This window comes from Centroberyx gerrardi, chromosome 17 (assembly GCF_048128805.1).
Source record: "Centroberyx gerrardi isolate f3 chromosome 17, fCenGer3.hap1.cur.20231027, whole genome shotgun sequence".
In the NCBI taxonomy this organism is placed as follows: Eukaryota; Metazoa; Chordata; class Actinopteri; order Beryciformes; family Berycidae; genus Centroberyx; species Centroberyx gerrardi.
The window spans coordinates 2625672-2639865 of record NC_136013.1 but is presented as its reverse complement, the minus strand read 5'-3'; the positions used below and the strand labels follow the sequence as shown (position 1 = coordinate 2639865).

The following is a 14194-nucleotide window of genomic DNA, read 5'->3' as shown; positions in this document are numbered from 1 at the left end:
AAAAAAGACTACTGGCCTGAGACTGAGCAACAGCAGCTCGCACACGGTCCTGCATGGCGGAGGCGTGGAGGTACTGGATGGGAGAGTTCTTCTGCCCTGTCATCACCATCACCTGCAGGTCCTGCTCCTCCATCACCACCTGACCCTCTAGCTGTAGACCACGGGAAATCAAGACCTGGGGGAGGAAATGGGATTTAAAGACAAGGGCTAAAGACAAGACAGCTTACTGTGTCATCGTAACCTAAATATAGAAACAATGTACCTTCTCAGACTGTTCACTTTTACTTAGAACATTATAGGACTGATCTACACCCAAACCACAACAATCTTCTTCAGGTATCTCTCTTTTTGTAGCTTGCTTGTTATTTAGCAATTTTTTGCACACAACCAATTCTCCAATGGACCTATATGATGATGCCAGCTGCGGTTGCTTGGAGATTTGTCCTTTTCTGTTCAATTCTATTTTATTCTTGACAAGGCAAGCAGTCCAGCCTGCCTGTCTGGATCTTACCCTGGCTCGTGGGTCCTGGCCCCGCTGCGGCTGTCGCTCTGCAGCCTTCAGCAGCTGGTAGAGCTCCCTGGCCTCCGTCTCCCAGTGCAGCAGCTCAGCCAGGCGGCTGTCCAGACCCGACACGCTGTGCTGCAGCTCTGCACACACCTGCTCTGCCTCGGACAGGGTCTGCATCACCTAGGGACAGACAGAGCACGGAGGGTTATGAACGCACAAAATTACATGCTCAGGACAAACTGTAAATACGAGGCTCATGCAAGAAGATCCTGGACAAATATACAAATATGCAATAATATATTGTATCAAAAATCAACTACTGTGTGTTTAATTTGCTTGACAGACAACTGAACCATCACAAAAGCACTATTGGTCAGATCAAGCACTGCTCAAGTTTGATGAACTACTTTCATTTTAATGGTGCTATGTGTAGCATTTTTTTTTTTACATCAAAATATTGTTAAATTAGTTGTGATGCGTTGGTATAATTACTGTAATTACTGTAAACAAATGAGACCATGGTCGAAGCGATTGATAGCTTCTATGTCATGCCAGTGGTATTGTTAGTGTTAGTGTTTCTCAAAATTAAGACCACATTTCCTAAATCCTGTTGCAAAGATGTTGTTGCTTGCACCCCCCACCCCCCCGCTTCCACCCCTGATAATGCCTGCTCTTATTGCAGCATTCACACATTTACACACAGTCACAACTGGGAGCTGTTAGTTTCTATTTAGTTACAAAATATGATAAACACTGGAGCAAATGGTAAAGAAAGAGTAGAACACTTATGAACATAGCTGTGTAAATGTTTAAGAGGGAAGGGGTCATCCTTACCTCAGGTGTGGCCAGCTTCAGCTTCTGTAACTGGTCTGCTGAGCATTCTGGGGACGGATCCAGAGCATCCAGATCCACTTCCTTTATCTTCCTCATCATGAACTGAGAGGCAGAAAGACAATGTCATTTCTGCAAAGATCTATCTGATCATTTATAGTAAAGCTATCATGACAGTGTACAACATACACGCTACTACAATACTACAGCATAATATATTATATAATATATATATATAATATACTAAATATACTATACTTTTATACACAGCTTTTGTTGAATACTCAAATCTGACTGGCCAATGATCGCATTCTAATGTCTGTTATTTCTGAATAACACACCACTGTTTCATAGACGTCTGATCAATTGTGTTGATTTCTAATCAAATTAACTTGTGCCAAATTATTACTTTTGCTTGTAATAAAATCAATTTGAATCAATATTTCATGTCAAATGATTAATGTCTTTGGTAATAACCACGTAATAAGCGGGGTAACATACAGGGAGTCTCGCTTCATGTTGGGGTTTTGATTCACAGTCGGGGCTTATTGTATGATAATGACCAGCTTGCTGTACATAACCCTTTACATAACATACTATAAAATACTATAACATGACAATGTAATTTGGAAAGTGCAGGGTAAACGTTATACACTATATCGCCTTTTTCCCCAGCCTCTGAAATTGTCCATGTGATATTTATCTGGTTGGAGCCGAGTTAGAGTTAAGAGTCAAGTTCAATTAATACAAGTAGAATTATGACTCTATTCCTCTGTGTCAAGGAAAGAAATGATTTATCTATCCATCAGTCCCACCTGTATTCTCTTCCTGTAGGTGCGTAGAGGACCTGCCATCACCTCCAAAGGCTCCTTGAGGATCAGCGTGGCTTCTCTGATCAGAGCCTGGAGGTCTTGGGGTCTGGACTGGACGTCAGCGCTGGGCTCAGCCGCACTGGCCTGGAGCAAGCACAAGTAAAGAGTTATATAGAGAGTTAGATAACACAGTGTTACAAGAAGAAGCACAATAATCAGATAGATTACAGAAACTTGTTTTTACTTGTTAGCCCAATCAGAAACCTGTTTGGACTGTAAGATAACAGAGAAAAACAGAATTTCACACAGAAAAACTACAGGTTTGCTGCATACTTAATCACTCATAGACTTGTTTGAATTCCTTATCTTTTTAGTTTGTAATAATTAAAAGTGGAGCTTGGTGAAAAAAACAGGTGATAAAGGACATTAATAAAAGTAAAATAACATTAATGATAGTCTGTATGGATGGTATTGAAATGTTCACTTCAACGGTTATTGACAGATTTGCAGTTTACAGATTTACAAATGTACAATCCAGAGTACAAAGCAAACGCGTGCAAGTTGGTCTATGAGTGATTAATACCTGAGTATACTGAGTTTTTATGGACACGTATTTCCTATACTTGTACAGGAGTACAGGAAATATCACTGGTGGCTACAGCTGTAAACACAACACTACAGTCTGATTGAATAATTGAACATATCTTAAAATAAGTCCTTGAGGTAATGATAACACCTTCCCAGCCCTGAAGATGTACAACTTGAGAAATCAATTAAAGCTGCATGACAATACATCATAATCAGAGACTATAAGACCTTTTATAATTGCCTAAACACAAAAGCAAAGGTGGGGCAGCACATTTAAACTTGAAGCCCGTCATTATGAGGGTGTGAGAGTAACTGCAACAATAAGAGAATCTCAGCTTCAAATTCCAGAAACCTGACGCAACCTGACAAACACAACAAAACAAAAAAGCACTAACAATGTGACTAGCTATAAAACAGAATAGAATGAAATCATTAGGTCAACATATATATCTATGGACTGGATATATATCTATATCCAGTTCATGAAAACTTTTCCATTGTCTGTTCTAAACAGCCGGTGTCTGGTAGCTCTTTCCTGGGAAAAATCCTGTGCCGCACAGGAAGTGATGCGTTTTACGCTTCCGGTTTATAGAAGAACTGGGTAGTTAGCATGAGCAGCGATAGCCTGAACAGACAAAGAAAAGAGAAACTCAAACTGCATCAACAGAAAATCCAAGCCCCGCCCACACTGTTTGATTGACAGGTGATCTCTGGGAAGTGCAGTGCAGAAACACTACAGCAATGAGGAATGAGGAGCACCAAAAATGTCGCTAAAATAAATAAACCACCAATTACCACTTTAATCACCACAGGCAAACTGAATGACATCCCATCAAAGAGCTCCTGATTTACTATTTCTCATCAGTTTCTACTGCTTCTCAGAGCGCTTCAGGCTTCCCCCCCCATGCTGTAACTTACAAATGTGGTTCTCTTGACGAACTCGGCCCAGTGCATGTTGAGTCTGCGCAGCTCCTCTGCCAGGCTCCTGCTGGTCTGAGGGTCCGCCGTCTCGATCAGGAAGTTCCCCACCTCGTTCAGGTGGGCCTGGCGGGAGCCCCACTCTGCCATGGCCTCTGATGTCACCTACACAAAAACATCAATATAACGGTGTTACCAAAAGAGATGAGGAATAGTTTGGTGTGTGTGGAGGGATGAGTGTGTCTGTGAGTGTGTGTTATCTCACTATCTTTTGTGATACGTGCTCACGGATTAAGAGTTTTAGTTTAACAACCATTTCCCGGAGGCAAAATTGCTCTGGAGCCAGAAATAATCTGATTGGTTGAGTTCAACCTCAATGGGCGGAGCCAAGGAATCAAAATTTTCCTGGCTAAGTAACCTAAGAGTGAAAAGAAAAGCGGTAAGAGAGGAGGCAGATAATATTATGAAGCCTAGCACTCTGCTACTAACTGAAAAAATGTAATCTAGTCATTAAGTTATCTAGGTTAGCTAGTTAGCTAGCTGAGCTTCAAGTTCAAACTAGCCATACTAGCCTATAGCTATCTAGGTAAGTTAGTTAGCTAGCTGCTGAACCTTCCAACATCATGAATGCCGTGGTCGTGAATGAATGAAAAAGAATGAAAAAGTCAGTCATTTATATTTTTTTATAGTTCCTTCTTTCCATTCAAGTTTGCCAGTTAGCTAACATGCACTCCAAAAAAGCTGACTGTGTTTCTTTGGCTCAACCCATTGAGGTTTAACTCAAACAATGAGATTATTTCTGCCTCCAGAGCAGCTGTCTGTCCATCTCTCCCCTCTCTGTGTGTTTATACCTCTGCTCTCTGGCCATGTGTGTGTGTTGCAGATCCCTGCTCCAGCCAGGCCTGCAGGGAGCTGAGGCAGTCGCTGTAGGAGTCCCAGGCGGACAGCACCCTTCCCATGGTGCTCTTGGCTGCGGTCACTCCCTCCAGAACCACGGCGGTCTCCTCCTCCAGCTCCCTCACCTGCCGACTCACATGGTTGTAGTCTGCAGCTGAGGAGCAGCCAGGCGCTCAGTCAGTAACTCAGTCAGTCAATCAAATGAATTTGCATGATCTATCCATTCACATTTTTCCATTATGTTGATTTACACAGTATGAAGACGCCTAGGCAAGGTGTCAATCAAGCTACAAACAGCCAACAAATGTATTAAGTCTGTTAAGTCTGTTCATTCAGGTAAAGGTCAAAAAGAGTGAGCTTCCTATTGATCTCTGAATCAATTAGTTAAGGTGGAGGAAGAGTCAGATGGAGGGAATTTAATCCATCTAGAGTCCCAGTACACTCACCAAGGGCGGATTTGCTTTCATATTTCCCAGAAATCTGTTTCAGCTTATGAAGGGCTGCTTCCAACAGAGAAGGGAGCTCCTGCTTATTTACCAGCTCCTGTGTGGAAAGAAAAACAGTATGGAGAACAGTAGAGTCAGAGTCTCAGCACACTAAAATTTAGATCGTAAAAAAAATTATCATCCTCACATTCATACAGTTAGGCTGCCAGTATACTTGCTGTGGAAACAAAATTCTGCTGTTTTGCACAAACAGAAAGCCAGTTTGCTTGCTGGCTGAACTAGTTGAATTATCGCACATCAATCACCAAATATCACATGAGCGGTCGTGTTGCCTTGCGAGATAACATCTCCATTTCCTTTTCCAGTGGATTGTCTCTGTTTACATCTCCAGCTAACATCTTGTGTTTAGTAAATGTAAAATACAAAGCACAGTGACTATACACACATATTTGAATGAGGCAACGTGTTCGATTTTAAGACTTTAGACACATTCACACCTGGTTGTACACAGAACAACAGTCTTCTACTGTCGGCCACTGAGCAGCTCTACTGAATTGGAGGTTAAGTGCCTTGCTCAAGGGCAACTTGATGCTAGTTGTTCAAGGAGAGAGCGTTACTCATTTTCCCAGCTGATCTGGGGATTCAAACTAGCAACCTCCTGGTCTTATGCCTGCTTCTCTAACCATTAGGCTACCATAATGCGAATTCTGGTGCCATTTTCGATTCTTCTCATTGATCCGTTTATCAGGGGTAAAAGATTACATACAGCTTTAATGCTGTTTAACTTTGTTTTATTATTCAAGAAAGGCATTGCTGTATAGAGTTAGTTTTGTCTCATAATTACTTTTCAAAACAGCTAAGGCACATTTGGCATGTCAAAGAGCAAGTGAAAAAACGAAAGTAATTGGAGGTCAACATCACTGAACAAAACAAAATATTTACCACTGTATTTATTGGGTCATTCAAGCGCATTCTACCTTGCCGCGATGCAGAACAAGTGTGGAGATAATGAGGTAAATATTGGACTTTTGGACCCACCGTGCAATCGCTTGGCTTCAGAACACTTGGATTACGCTGTTTAGAGAATTTTATTCTTAAGTCTTTTTTTTTTGCAGTTTTTGAAACTCTAAAGAAACAGTCTCCAGCAACTTCTGTTGTTCTGTAGAAAGTTGCCACAGCTGTGCTACCTAACTCACTGTATGTTCTATGGACATGAGGTGGAGCAGTCAAATTAAGGATAAGGATACGGATAAGGATGCACTTTATTGATCCCCTAGGGGAAATTCGGGTGTCATTGTTTGTGATTGACAGCACACCGAAGGGGTCAGAAGGTTGTTGCGATGTTACTCCAGAAGCATCCAGCTGTTAAACATTCTTAATGATCAATAAGAGGTATCGTTAGTGCGGTGGCTTATCGATTCCGGTGAATTAGACAATTTGGAGCTAACTTGGAGCTGGTTCTCGATACCCAGACCTAATCAAGCCACAGTGCTTTTCCAAGATGTTGATTTTGAATGAAGACTACGTACATGCCACTCCTGCAGCAGCACCCTGACGGCCTCCGGGGACAGGTAGGGCCTCTTCCAGACCCGCAGCTTGGTCCTGATCTGCCCCAGCAGATCCAGCACCGTGTGGCGGTGCTCCCGGTACTCCAGCTTGATCCCATGGTACTTAGCAGTCACTCTCACACTGGTAAACCTGGTGGAGACAGTTGAAGATGAGCGTGGGAAGATGATGACACAGAGAAATAAACCTGAGGACTGCAAAAAGGTTTATATTTGCACGTATAAATGAAAAAACACAGCAAAAAACTGAAATTGTGCAGGTGAGATGAAGTAACAAAGAGCTTATAAAAATATTTAACCTCAAAAGAAATCAAGACAACAAACTTCTTGTTGAACTCTGAGTTGAACAACATGAAACTTAATCATATGTATCATGTTATAAATGCCACTGCCCCTGGATATCTCAAATCTCATGTTACTCTGATTCATAATCAGCATTCTTAAAATACCACTATAATAATAATCCCCCGTGTGAAAAGCTCTGCAGCTCGAAGCTCATTTTGCTTTTCTGGTTTTAGTTTCTGGAACTGCCTCCGTCTGCAAATCAAAACCTGTCCTACCACAGCGATGGTTAAAAATCCTGTTTATTAGCATATGGGACAGTTATATAAAGTCCTGTGTTTTGATAAATGTTTTCTCTTTTTGTCAATGCTTTTTGTCAATTTTCTTAGTTCAGATCGGACTCCCACCCATGACATTTGGATGTGCATTCACTTACTGCGAGGACATGTAGCCAAGGGAAGTAATGAATTAAATATACTCACATTACTGTAACTGAGTAGCTTTTTTGTGTACTTTTTTGAGTATTTTTTAGTCAGTAATACTTTTACTTAAGTGCGTTTTTACTAAAGTATCGTACTTCACTACATTTTAAATCATATCTATTACAGAGCACACATTTTGTTGTTTATCTATAAGCAACAGAAACTGGATCAACGTAAACTGACAAACTGTGGATCCATTCACAGTGAGAAGAGTGATCTGACTTTACTTTGTTTCTGCACTTTATTTTGTAATTTCTAATGTTTGCAGTTAAAAGAGTCTAGTTTGAACTCTGTCCTCTCTCCTTTTAAAATCACATGGAAAAGATCACAGCTAACAACGTTCTCTGTTCTAAAAAAGTAACTAAGTAAATTTTACTCTGAGGACATTTTAAAGGAGACACTTTTTACGGTAGTTTTACTTTTACTTAAAGGATGGGTATCATTTGCTTTTTCCGCAATTTTATATAATTACCTGGTGTCTATAAAATACATCTGTGAAGTTTTTTTTCAGTAAAAATCGTTTAGTTATAGCTTTAGCTATTCACTTCCCAGTGTTTGTTTCCCACCTACAAGAAAATAGGTCGTTTTACATAAGCAGGTTCTTATGCTAATGAGCTACTGCTCTGATTGGCTGGCCATTCTGGAAGGCCCGCCCTCCTCTTAGCGCTGATTGGTCGATTTCAGACAGTCCAGTGTCTACATAGAAACTGGAGCAAAATCTGACTGGCTTGTACAAGGGGGCGTGTCTTATAGTTGGTGACTGTGGGGAAACGGCATAGTAACATGATTCAATTTTTTTACTGTGATTACTTCACACCTCCAAGTACCAAAATCACCAGAAATACTAAGAATTGCCACATCCTAGGATACCCCCCCCCCCTTTAAGTAAAATATCAGCAAAGTAACAGTACGTCTACTGGAGTAGGACATTGTAGTACCCTTTCCACCACTGCATATAGCTGCAGATGATCAATTCAAAGACTGCACATATGGACTGTACACTGTTATTGACCCAGACCATCAGGTCCGTGGAGGGGAAGCAGGCAGAAAGCCAGCAGCCTCACCTCCTCTTCATCTCCTCCATCTTGTCCGTGGGAACCAGCATGTTTCCGTACTCGTCCACGTTCTGGAACATCTGGAAGGTCTTCACCTGCTGGGGCATCTCCTCCAGGCAAACCTTACAGGCACATTTAGATTTCAATATCAATCAAAATTATCATGTTTTCCATCCATGGCAGTCCATATTTCAACACCTTACAAAAGAAGCAAGGATATCCAGATTATAGTAAAGCTGAATGAGTGCACAAAGACATCTTCATATCCAGATCACAAATATCTTCAACTTCAACTATACTCAAATAAGGTGATTATTCTGGATAGGGGTTTTTACATCCTTAATGTGGAACGTCCTGCTCAGTCAGTGTCATCTGATAAATCATTTACTAAAGTGTTTTTGATCTTGCCCATTTTCAATCTTGTGATGTTTCTTATGTTTTCTTGTATCTGATTTCATTTTACGCATCGATTTATTCTTCTTATGATGTGGTTTCTCTTGCTTCTACTTCTTGTTTTTACTTCCTCATTATGTACTTTACTATTCTTGTTTTTGTGCCTTCCTGTACAGCACTTTGCTTTTAGATAAGTGCTATAGGAATAAAATGTATTATTATTATTAGTAGTAGTAGTAGTAGTAGTAGCAGTAACAGTAGTAGCAGTATCCTGGATAATATTGGGATATTCCAGCTATCACATGTCACTATTGAATGAAATCCAAATATTATCCATAATATTTGAGTTTCTACTAAACAGATACAAACTTATCCCTGCTACTGTAAAGAAGACATGGCGTTTTGAGTTATATGTTCTTAGTAGAAACAGGAGGGTTCCTCTCTGGTTCTCTGGTTAGTGTAGTGGTTCTATATGGAACCGTAAAGACCGAAAGAACCCTCTGATTGGTCCAAACAGAAACCTGGTAAATCATAATAAAGAACCCAGTTTGCCCTTTTTGTTAAGAGTGTGGAATACTTCAGTATCCTGAGTAATATTGGAAGATTAGGTAGGATAGGTGAGGTGCCGAAACTAGCCTGGAAATTGAAAGCATGTACACTACCAGTCAAAAGTTTGGACACACACATTTTTCATTATTTTTACTATTTTCCACATTTTAGAATAACAGTAAAGACATCAAAACTACGAAATAACACAAATGGAATTATGTAGTGACGAAAAAAGTGTTAAACAAATCAAAACTATCTTATATTTTAGATTCTTTAAAGTAGCCGCCCTTTGCCTTGATGGAAAGGCAAAGGCTTTGGAAAGAAATTCATACATCGGATCAACTTCACTATTTATATTTGTCTAAGAAACGAATTTCAAGCATTTCAGCATGAGCCTTTAGATCAAAATGGCTTTAAGAGAATGAGAAACATAGTATTCAATCAGGTGGGTCCAGACTTTTGACTGGTAGTGTAGACGCATTATCCTATTTACTGTGATTAAAGTGAGTGAGTTAAGGCCTGACTGAAGTGACCGGTCACCTTCAGCAGTTCCTGTTTCTCTCTGGCGTCGTCGGCGGCCCGGCCGTGGTCCTGTGGGTCGCCCTCCTCCTCGCCCAGCGCCCCCTCCGCCCGCAGCAGCCAGCGGGCCACCGAGTCCAGGGGGGCCGGGAGACTCACATCCAGCTCCACCTTGTATTCACGCAGCTGAACGAACAGAGAGAGAGGGAGGGAGAGAGAGAGAGGTAGATGAATGGAGAAATTTGTATGTAGGTAGATAGATAGATAGAGGTAGAAAGATAGAGACGTAGATTGACAGATAGATACTGTACGTACATACTAGGGTTCGACTGATATGGGGTTTTGTTGGACGATGCCGATGCCGATATTTTTTGATTGAAGCTGCTGATGGCCAATATTTTGTGCTGATATTCATTTTCAGAATTGTACCATTTTCATCCCAAAAAATTTTAAGGATTTTGTGTTTCCCCCTAGAATTGTATTCCTGTCAGGGTGGAAAAGCCTCTGAAACAGCATTTAGAGCATCATGGGACACTAAAACTCTCCGGCATTGAAAGTCGGACTAATGAAATTATTTATTTTTGCGTTTGCAGCATTACTGCCTTTAAATGAAGAATTCATTTACAAAAAAAAAACATTATTGAAGAATTAAACAAATAAATAAAATGTGTAAAGAAAATTCAGGTTTGTCAGGTTTTAAGGTTTTTGTTTCTGTAGCTGTGATCAGGGAGAAACCTCCATCACATCGGAGGTGGACGACATGACAGGCTGCTATTCAATATGTAATAAAAGATCAATCGGCCCGATATATCTGTCTAACCTTAATACGTATATACATATAGACATACATACATGAAGATGGATTTATTGGTATTATCTGATGGGTTTACCATCAAAGTGAATTAAAGATAAAAAAATAAATAAAGTGAGACCAAATCTGTGGTCTGAAGGAACCACAGATTCGAGAGGAACCGACCTTTTCGGCGAGGGCGTCCCACGCCTCTCTGAGCGCCCGCTGCTCCTCGCTCAGTTTCTGGGTTCGTTTCATCGCCGTCAACAACGGCATCACGGGGCGCCGCTGCTCGTTAAAGGACACCACGAAGGTCTGAAACACCTGCAGGAAAAAAAAACACATGTAGCCTTTTAACATCAATAAATCATTACCACGTTAATTTTGAGAAATTAGTATAATTACCATAAACAAACAAGACAATTTCCCATTTTCTACACCAGGTTGAATTTGGCAGGAAAAGTGCTGGTTGCTTTATGGCACAAAACATCCTCTTTGCATCAGTTTTTGGAAATGTCTTCATTTTGAGAAACACCAACTCTAACAGGACCACAGTTTGTGAGATAGAGGCTGTCAATCATCCACCATGGTCTCATTTGTTTATGGTAAACATACCAAGGTATCACAATTCATTTGGCAGTGACATACTGATGTTTAAAAATGCTACACATGGCACCTTTAAAGAGTGTTTTAATACAAAATATTTTCATGGGAGCTAGCCGGAGTCGTACATGGTATCTCTCTGCGTAGCTCTCTCCCTCGGTGGAGTCCCAGCCCTCCAGCAGCTCCTCGTAGGCCTGCGCCAGCCAGCATGTCACCTCCTGCGCCTTCTGATTGGGTGTCGCCTGGCAACGCAGAATGTAGAGAATAGAGTTATTGGCTGAAGACGAGCGACAAAATTCAAGGCTACAGTGTTCGTTCGTTCACTCATTCATTGTTTCAATCTCATTCATTCATCAAACTTTTATTTTATTAAAAGACGTTAAATGATTATTTGTCGGGGTTAGTCAGGATGGGCGATGCAGGTGAAGGTCTTGTTTAGTTCAGCGTTTAGTTAAACTTTGATTTTTTTTGCGCATGTAAAGGATAAAACACAGGAAGAAGAAGGGAAGATAAACATGAAAGTATGCAGGTGAGGTTAAGAAACCACAAAGGGTTTATAAAAACATCTCACCGCAAAAGAAAAAAAACAAAGAACAAGAAGACTGAACTGGTAAATAGAGACTAAAATGAAGTGAAAATGAAATCATCAGCCTCTTCCCTTCTCTTCTGGATCAGAAACCTGATGCTGCTTGGTGCTCAGCGTGCCGTCATGTTAGCCAAAAGCCAGCAGTGGAAATCATTTCCCTTTTGCAGTGGGAAATTGTCTAAACCTCTCTGAGGATTTCAACTATCCAGGTTAGTGTTTCTAATTTGATCATGATGGGGTTAGAGCCAAATTTCCCACATATTTGCTTGAATTTGGGTTTGGGTTCAAATTCAAGAACACAGCTGAAGATGGTGTAAGTGAAATACTCTTAAAATACTTAAAAATAAAGTGAAAAATAGCGGTTTAGTTGTTGGCCGGTTCAGGTTTTTGGTCCAAGCTATTGCTCTTATCCAGGTTTGGTTAATAATTTGTCAGGGTCAATTTTGCGGCCCGGGTTATAAACTCTAGGTTTGGTTTAGACGTGTTTTTTTTTTAGCTTTATTAGAGTAGGGCAGAAGCCTTAAGGACAGGAACAGTAAATAGATGTTTACCGCTGCAGCTCTGGTTGGCTCAGCTATATCATAAGAAGCTGATCTGATTTGATCTGATCTGGGCTGGAGCAGGTGGGCCTGACCAGAGAACACACACACACACACACACACACACAGACAGGGGTGAATGAGCCTGTGTAAAAACTATGAAGATACTAAATGTGTTGTTATGATGTAATTCAGTGACAGAACAGCTGTAGTCTCTCAGAGTTCACACACTTTCCCAAAACTTTTCCACGACTTCTCCATGATCCCTTTTCAAATTTCCATGACCAAATTTGAATAAGACTGAATTAAAAAGTAACGATAAACTACACTAACTTTAAGCATTAACAAAAAACAATCAGCGACCAACAAGATCTTCCTCCAACAGGGAGCGGGCCATTTGACAGTATTCAAGAAAAATAATTACTTTCATGACTTTTCTAAACCTTTTCTCCATTTTATAATTTTTCAGAACTTCTCCAGGCCTGGAAAGTATTATTCTAAAATTTTTCCAGGTTTTCCAGGAGTGTGGGAACGCTGCATGTGATCAAACTGGCAGAGAGAAGTTCAAGTTCATACGAGGTTTTTATTGAACTTTAGTCCTGTGTATCTGCACCCAGGAGAACTGGGGAACTCTCCTCAAACTGGAGGTTAATTGCACCTTTTTAGGAGTCCATTTCCAAAATGTTGCATCATTCACTGCCTCTAAAACATAAAGAATGCAGTGTGTAATAGCATGAAGGCTTCAGTTACCTATTACCTTTAAAAACAATCATTTGTTTTGATTTTGTGCATTACGTAAGAGTGTCTCTTTTTTCAGATGGGCTGACATCTCATGTTAGGACAAAACCTTTCCAGAAGGTTTTCCAGACTCTAACACCACTCTGCATCTGATCCTACATAAGTACTGCAGGATTATTACAGAAATTCCTCGTGGGGGTGCAGCAGCAGCAGCAGCAGCAGCAAGACTATTAAAAACTCAGATTTCTACGACGGCTACATCTGTACGTCCCGATGCCTTGTCAGAAACCTGAGTTGACGGGTCTGTGTCCGCCGTGACGGATCTGGCATGACTTGACAGTTGATACCAGCAGATCTCAGCGCTGCTCAGCCGCTCTGCGCCTCATTCTTGTGTTGGGAGGCAGGCGGGGGAACACGCCCTCCTGCGGCTTTGGATTTGCTCCCAGAAAACAGGACAAACTAGTCCGAAACGGCATGATCAGTCCTGTTTTGAACCACCATGTGATTTGAAGGTAATCTTGGCTTTGAGCAATTGAATGATTTTTTTTTAAAGCAGATGCACTGCGGTCCCACTAAACAAGTTTCCTGGCATGCCTTTAAGAGATATAATTGTCAGCAATGAAATCTAAACTTGTTTGCGGGTGGTACAAAGGTTTGATGAGGCTGATTTACGACGTACGACACTGCTGACAATCACTAACCATCACTGCTGCTCTTCTTCTTAAACCACAAACTAATGACAGGCTGCTGTGGCACTGATGAAGCAGGTTTCAGACAAAAGTCAGGAAATCATATGGACTTTAGTCAAATTTTCACATTTCATGTTATTATTTATTGCTTATATTTGTATTTGTCTTGTAACACCGTTTTGATGAAGTGCTCTATAAAGTGTATAATACAGGTGAATATGAATGGTTTCATTTATTTGCTTATTTATTTATGCATTTATTTATGTGTTAATTTGTTTGTTTATCTATCTATCTGTTTGTTTATTCATTTATTCATTTATCCATTTATTTAACGACTTACTTATTTACTTATTTATTGTTTGAGAAAAATGCATTACCTGAAATTCCCAGCTCTATCCGATCCT

General features: G+C 40.6%; 1 protein-coding gene across 1 annotated transcript in view; it reads right to left on the bottom strand.

The window, feature by feature from the left end:
- The window catches only part of syne2b (spectrin repeat containing, nuclear envelope 2b), a 128228-nt gene that overhangs the window by 93601 nt on the left and 20433 nt on the right, over positions 1 to 14194 (bottom strand). The window contains exons 10-21 of the mRNA XM_078289618.1: positions 11367 to 11480; positions 10822 to 10959; positions 9867 to 10031; positions 8394 to 8506; positions 6530 to 6698; positions 5001 to 5097; positions 4509 to 4708; positions 3658 to 3822; positions 2155 to 2295; positions 1343 to 1444; positions 512 to 688; positions 17 to 175 (exon numbers count right to left, since the gene is read on the bottom strand). Coding sequence (XP_078145744.1) covers positions 17 to 175; positions 512 to 688; positions 1343 to 1444; positions 2155 to 2295; positions 3658 to 3822; positions 4509 to 4708; positions 5001 to 5097; positions 6530 to 6698; positions 8394 to 8506; positions 9867 to 10031; positions 10822 to 10959; positions 11367 to 11480 — 1740 coding nt within the window. The remainder of the gene's footprint in view (positions 1 to 16; positions 176 to 511; positions 689 to 1342; positions 1445 to 2154; positions 2296 to 3657; positions 3823 to 4508; positions 4709 to 5000; positions 5098 to 6529; positions 6699 to 8393; positions 8507 to 9866; positions 10032 to 10821; positions 10960 to 11366; positions 11481 to 14194) is intronic.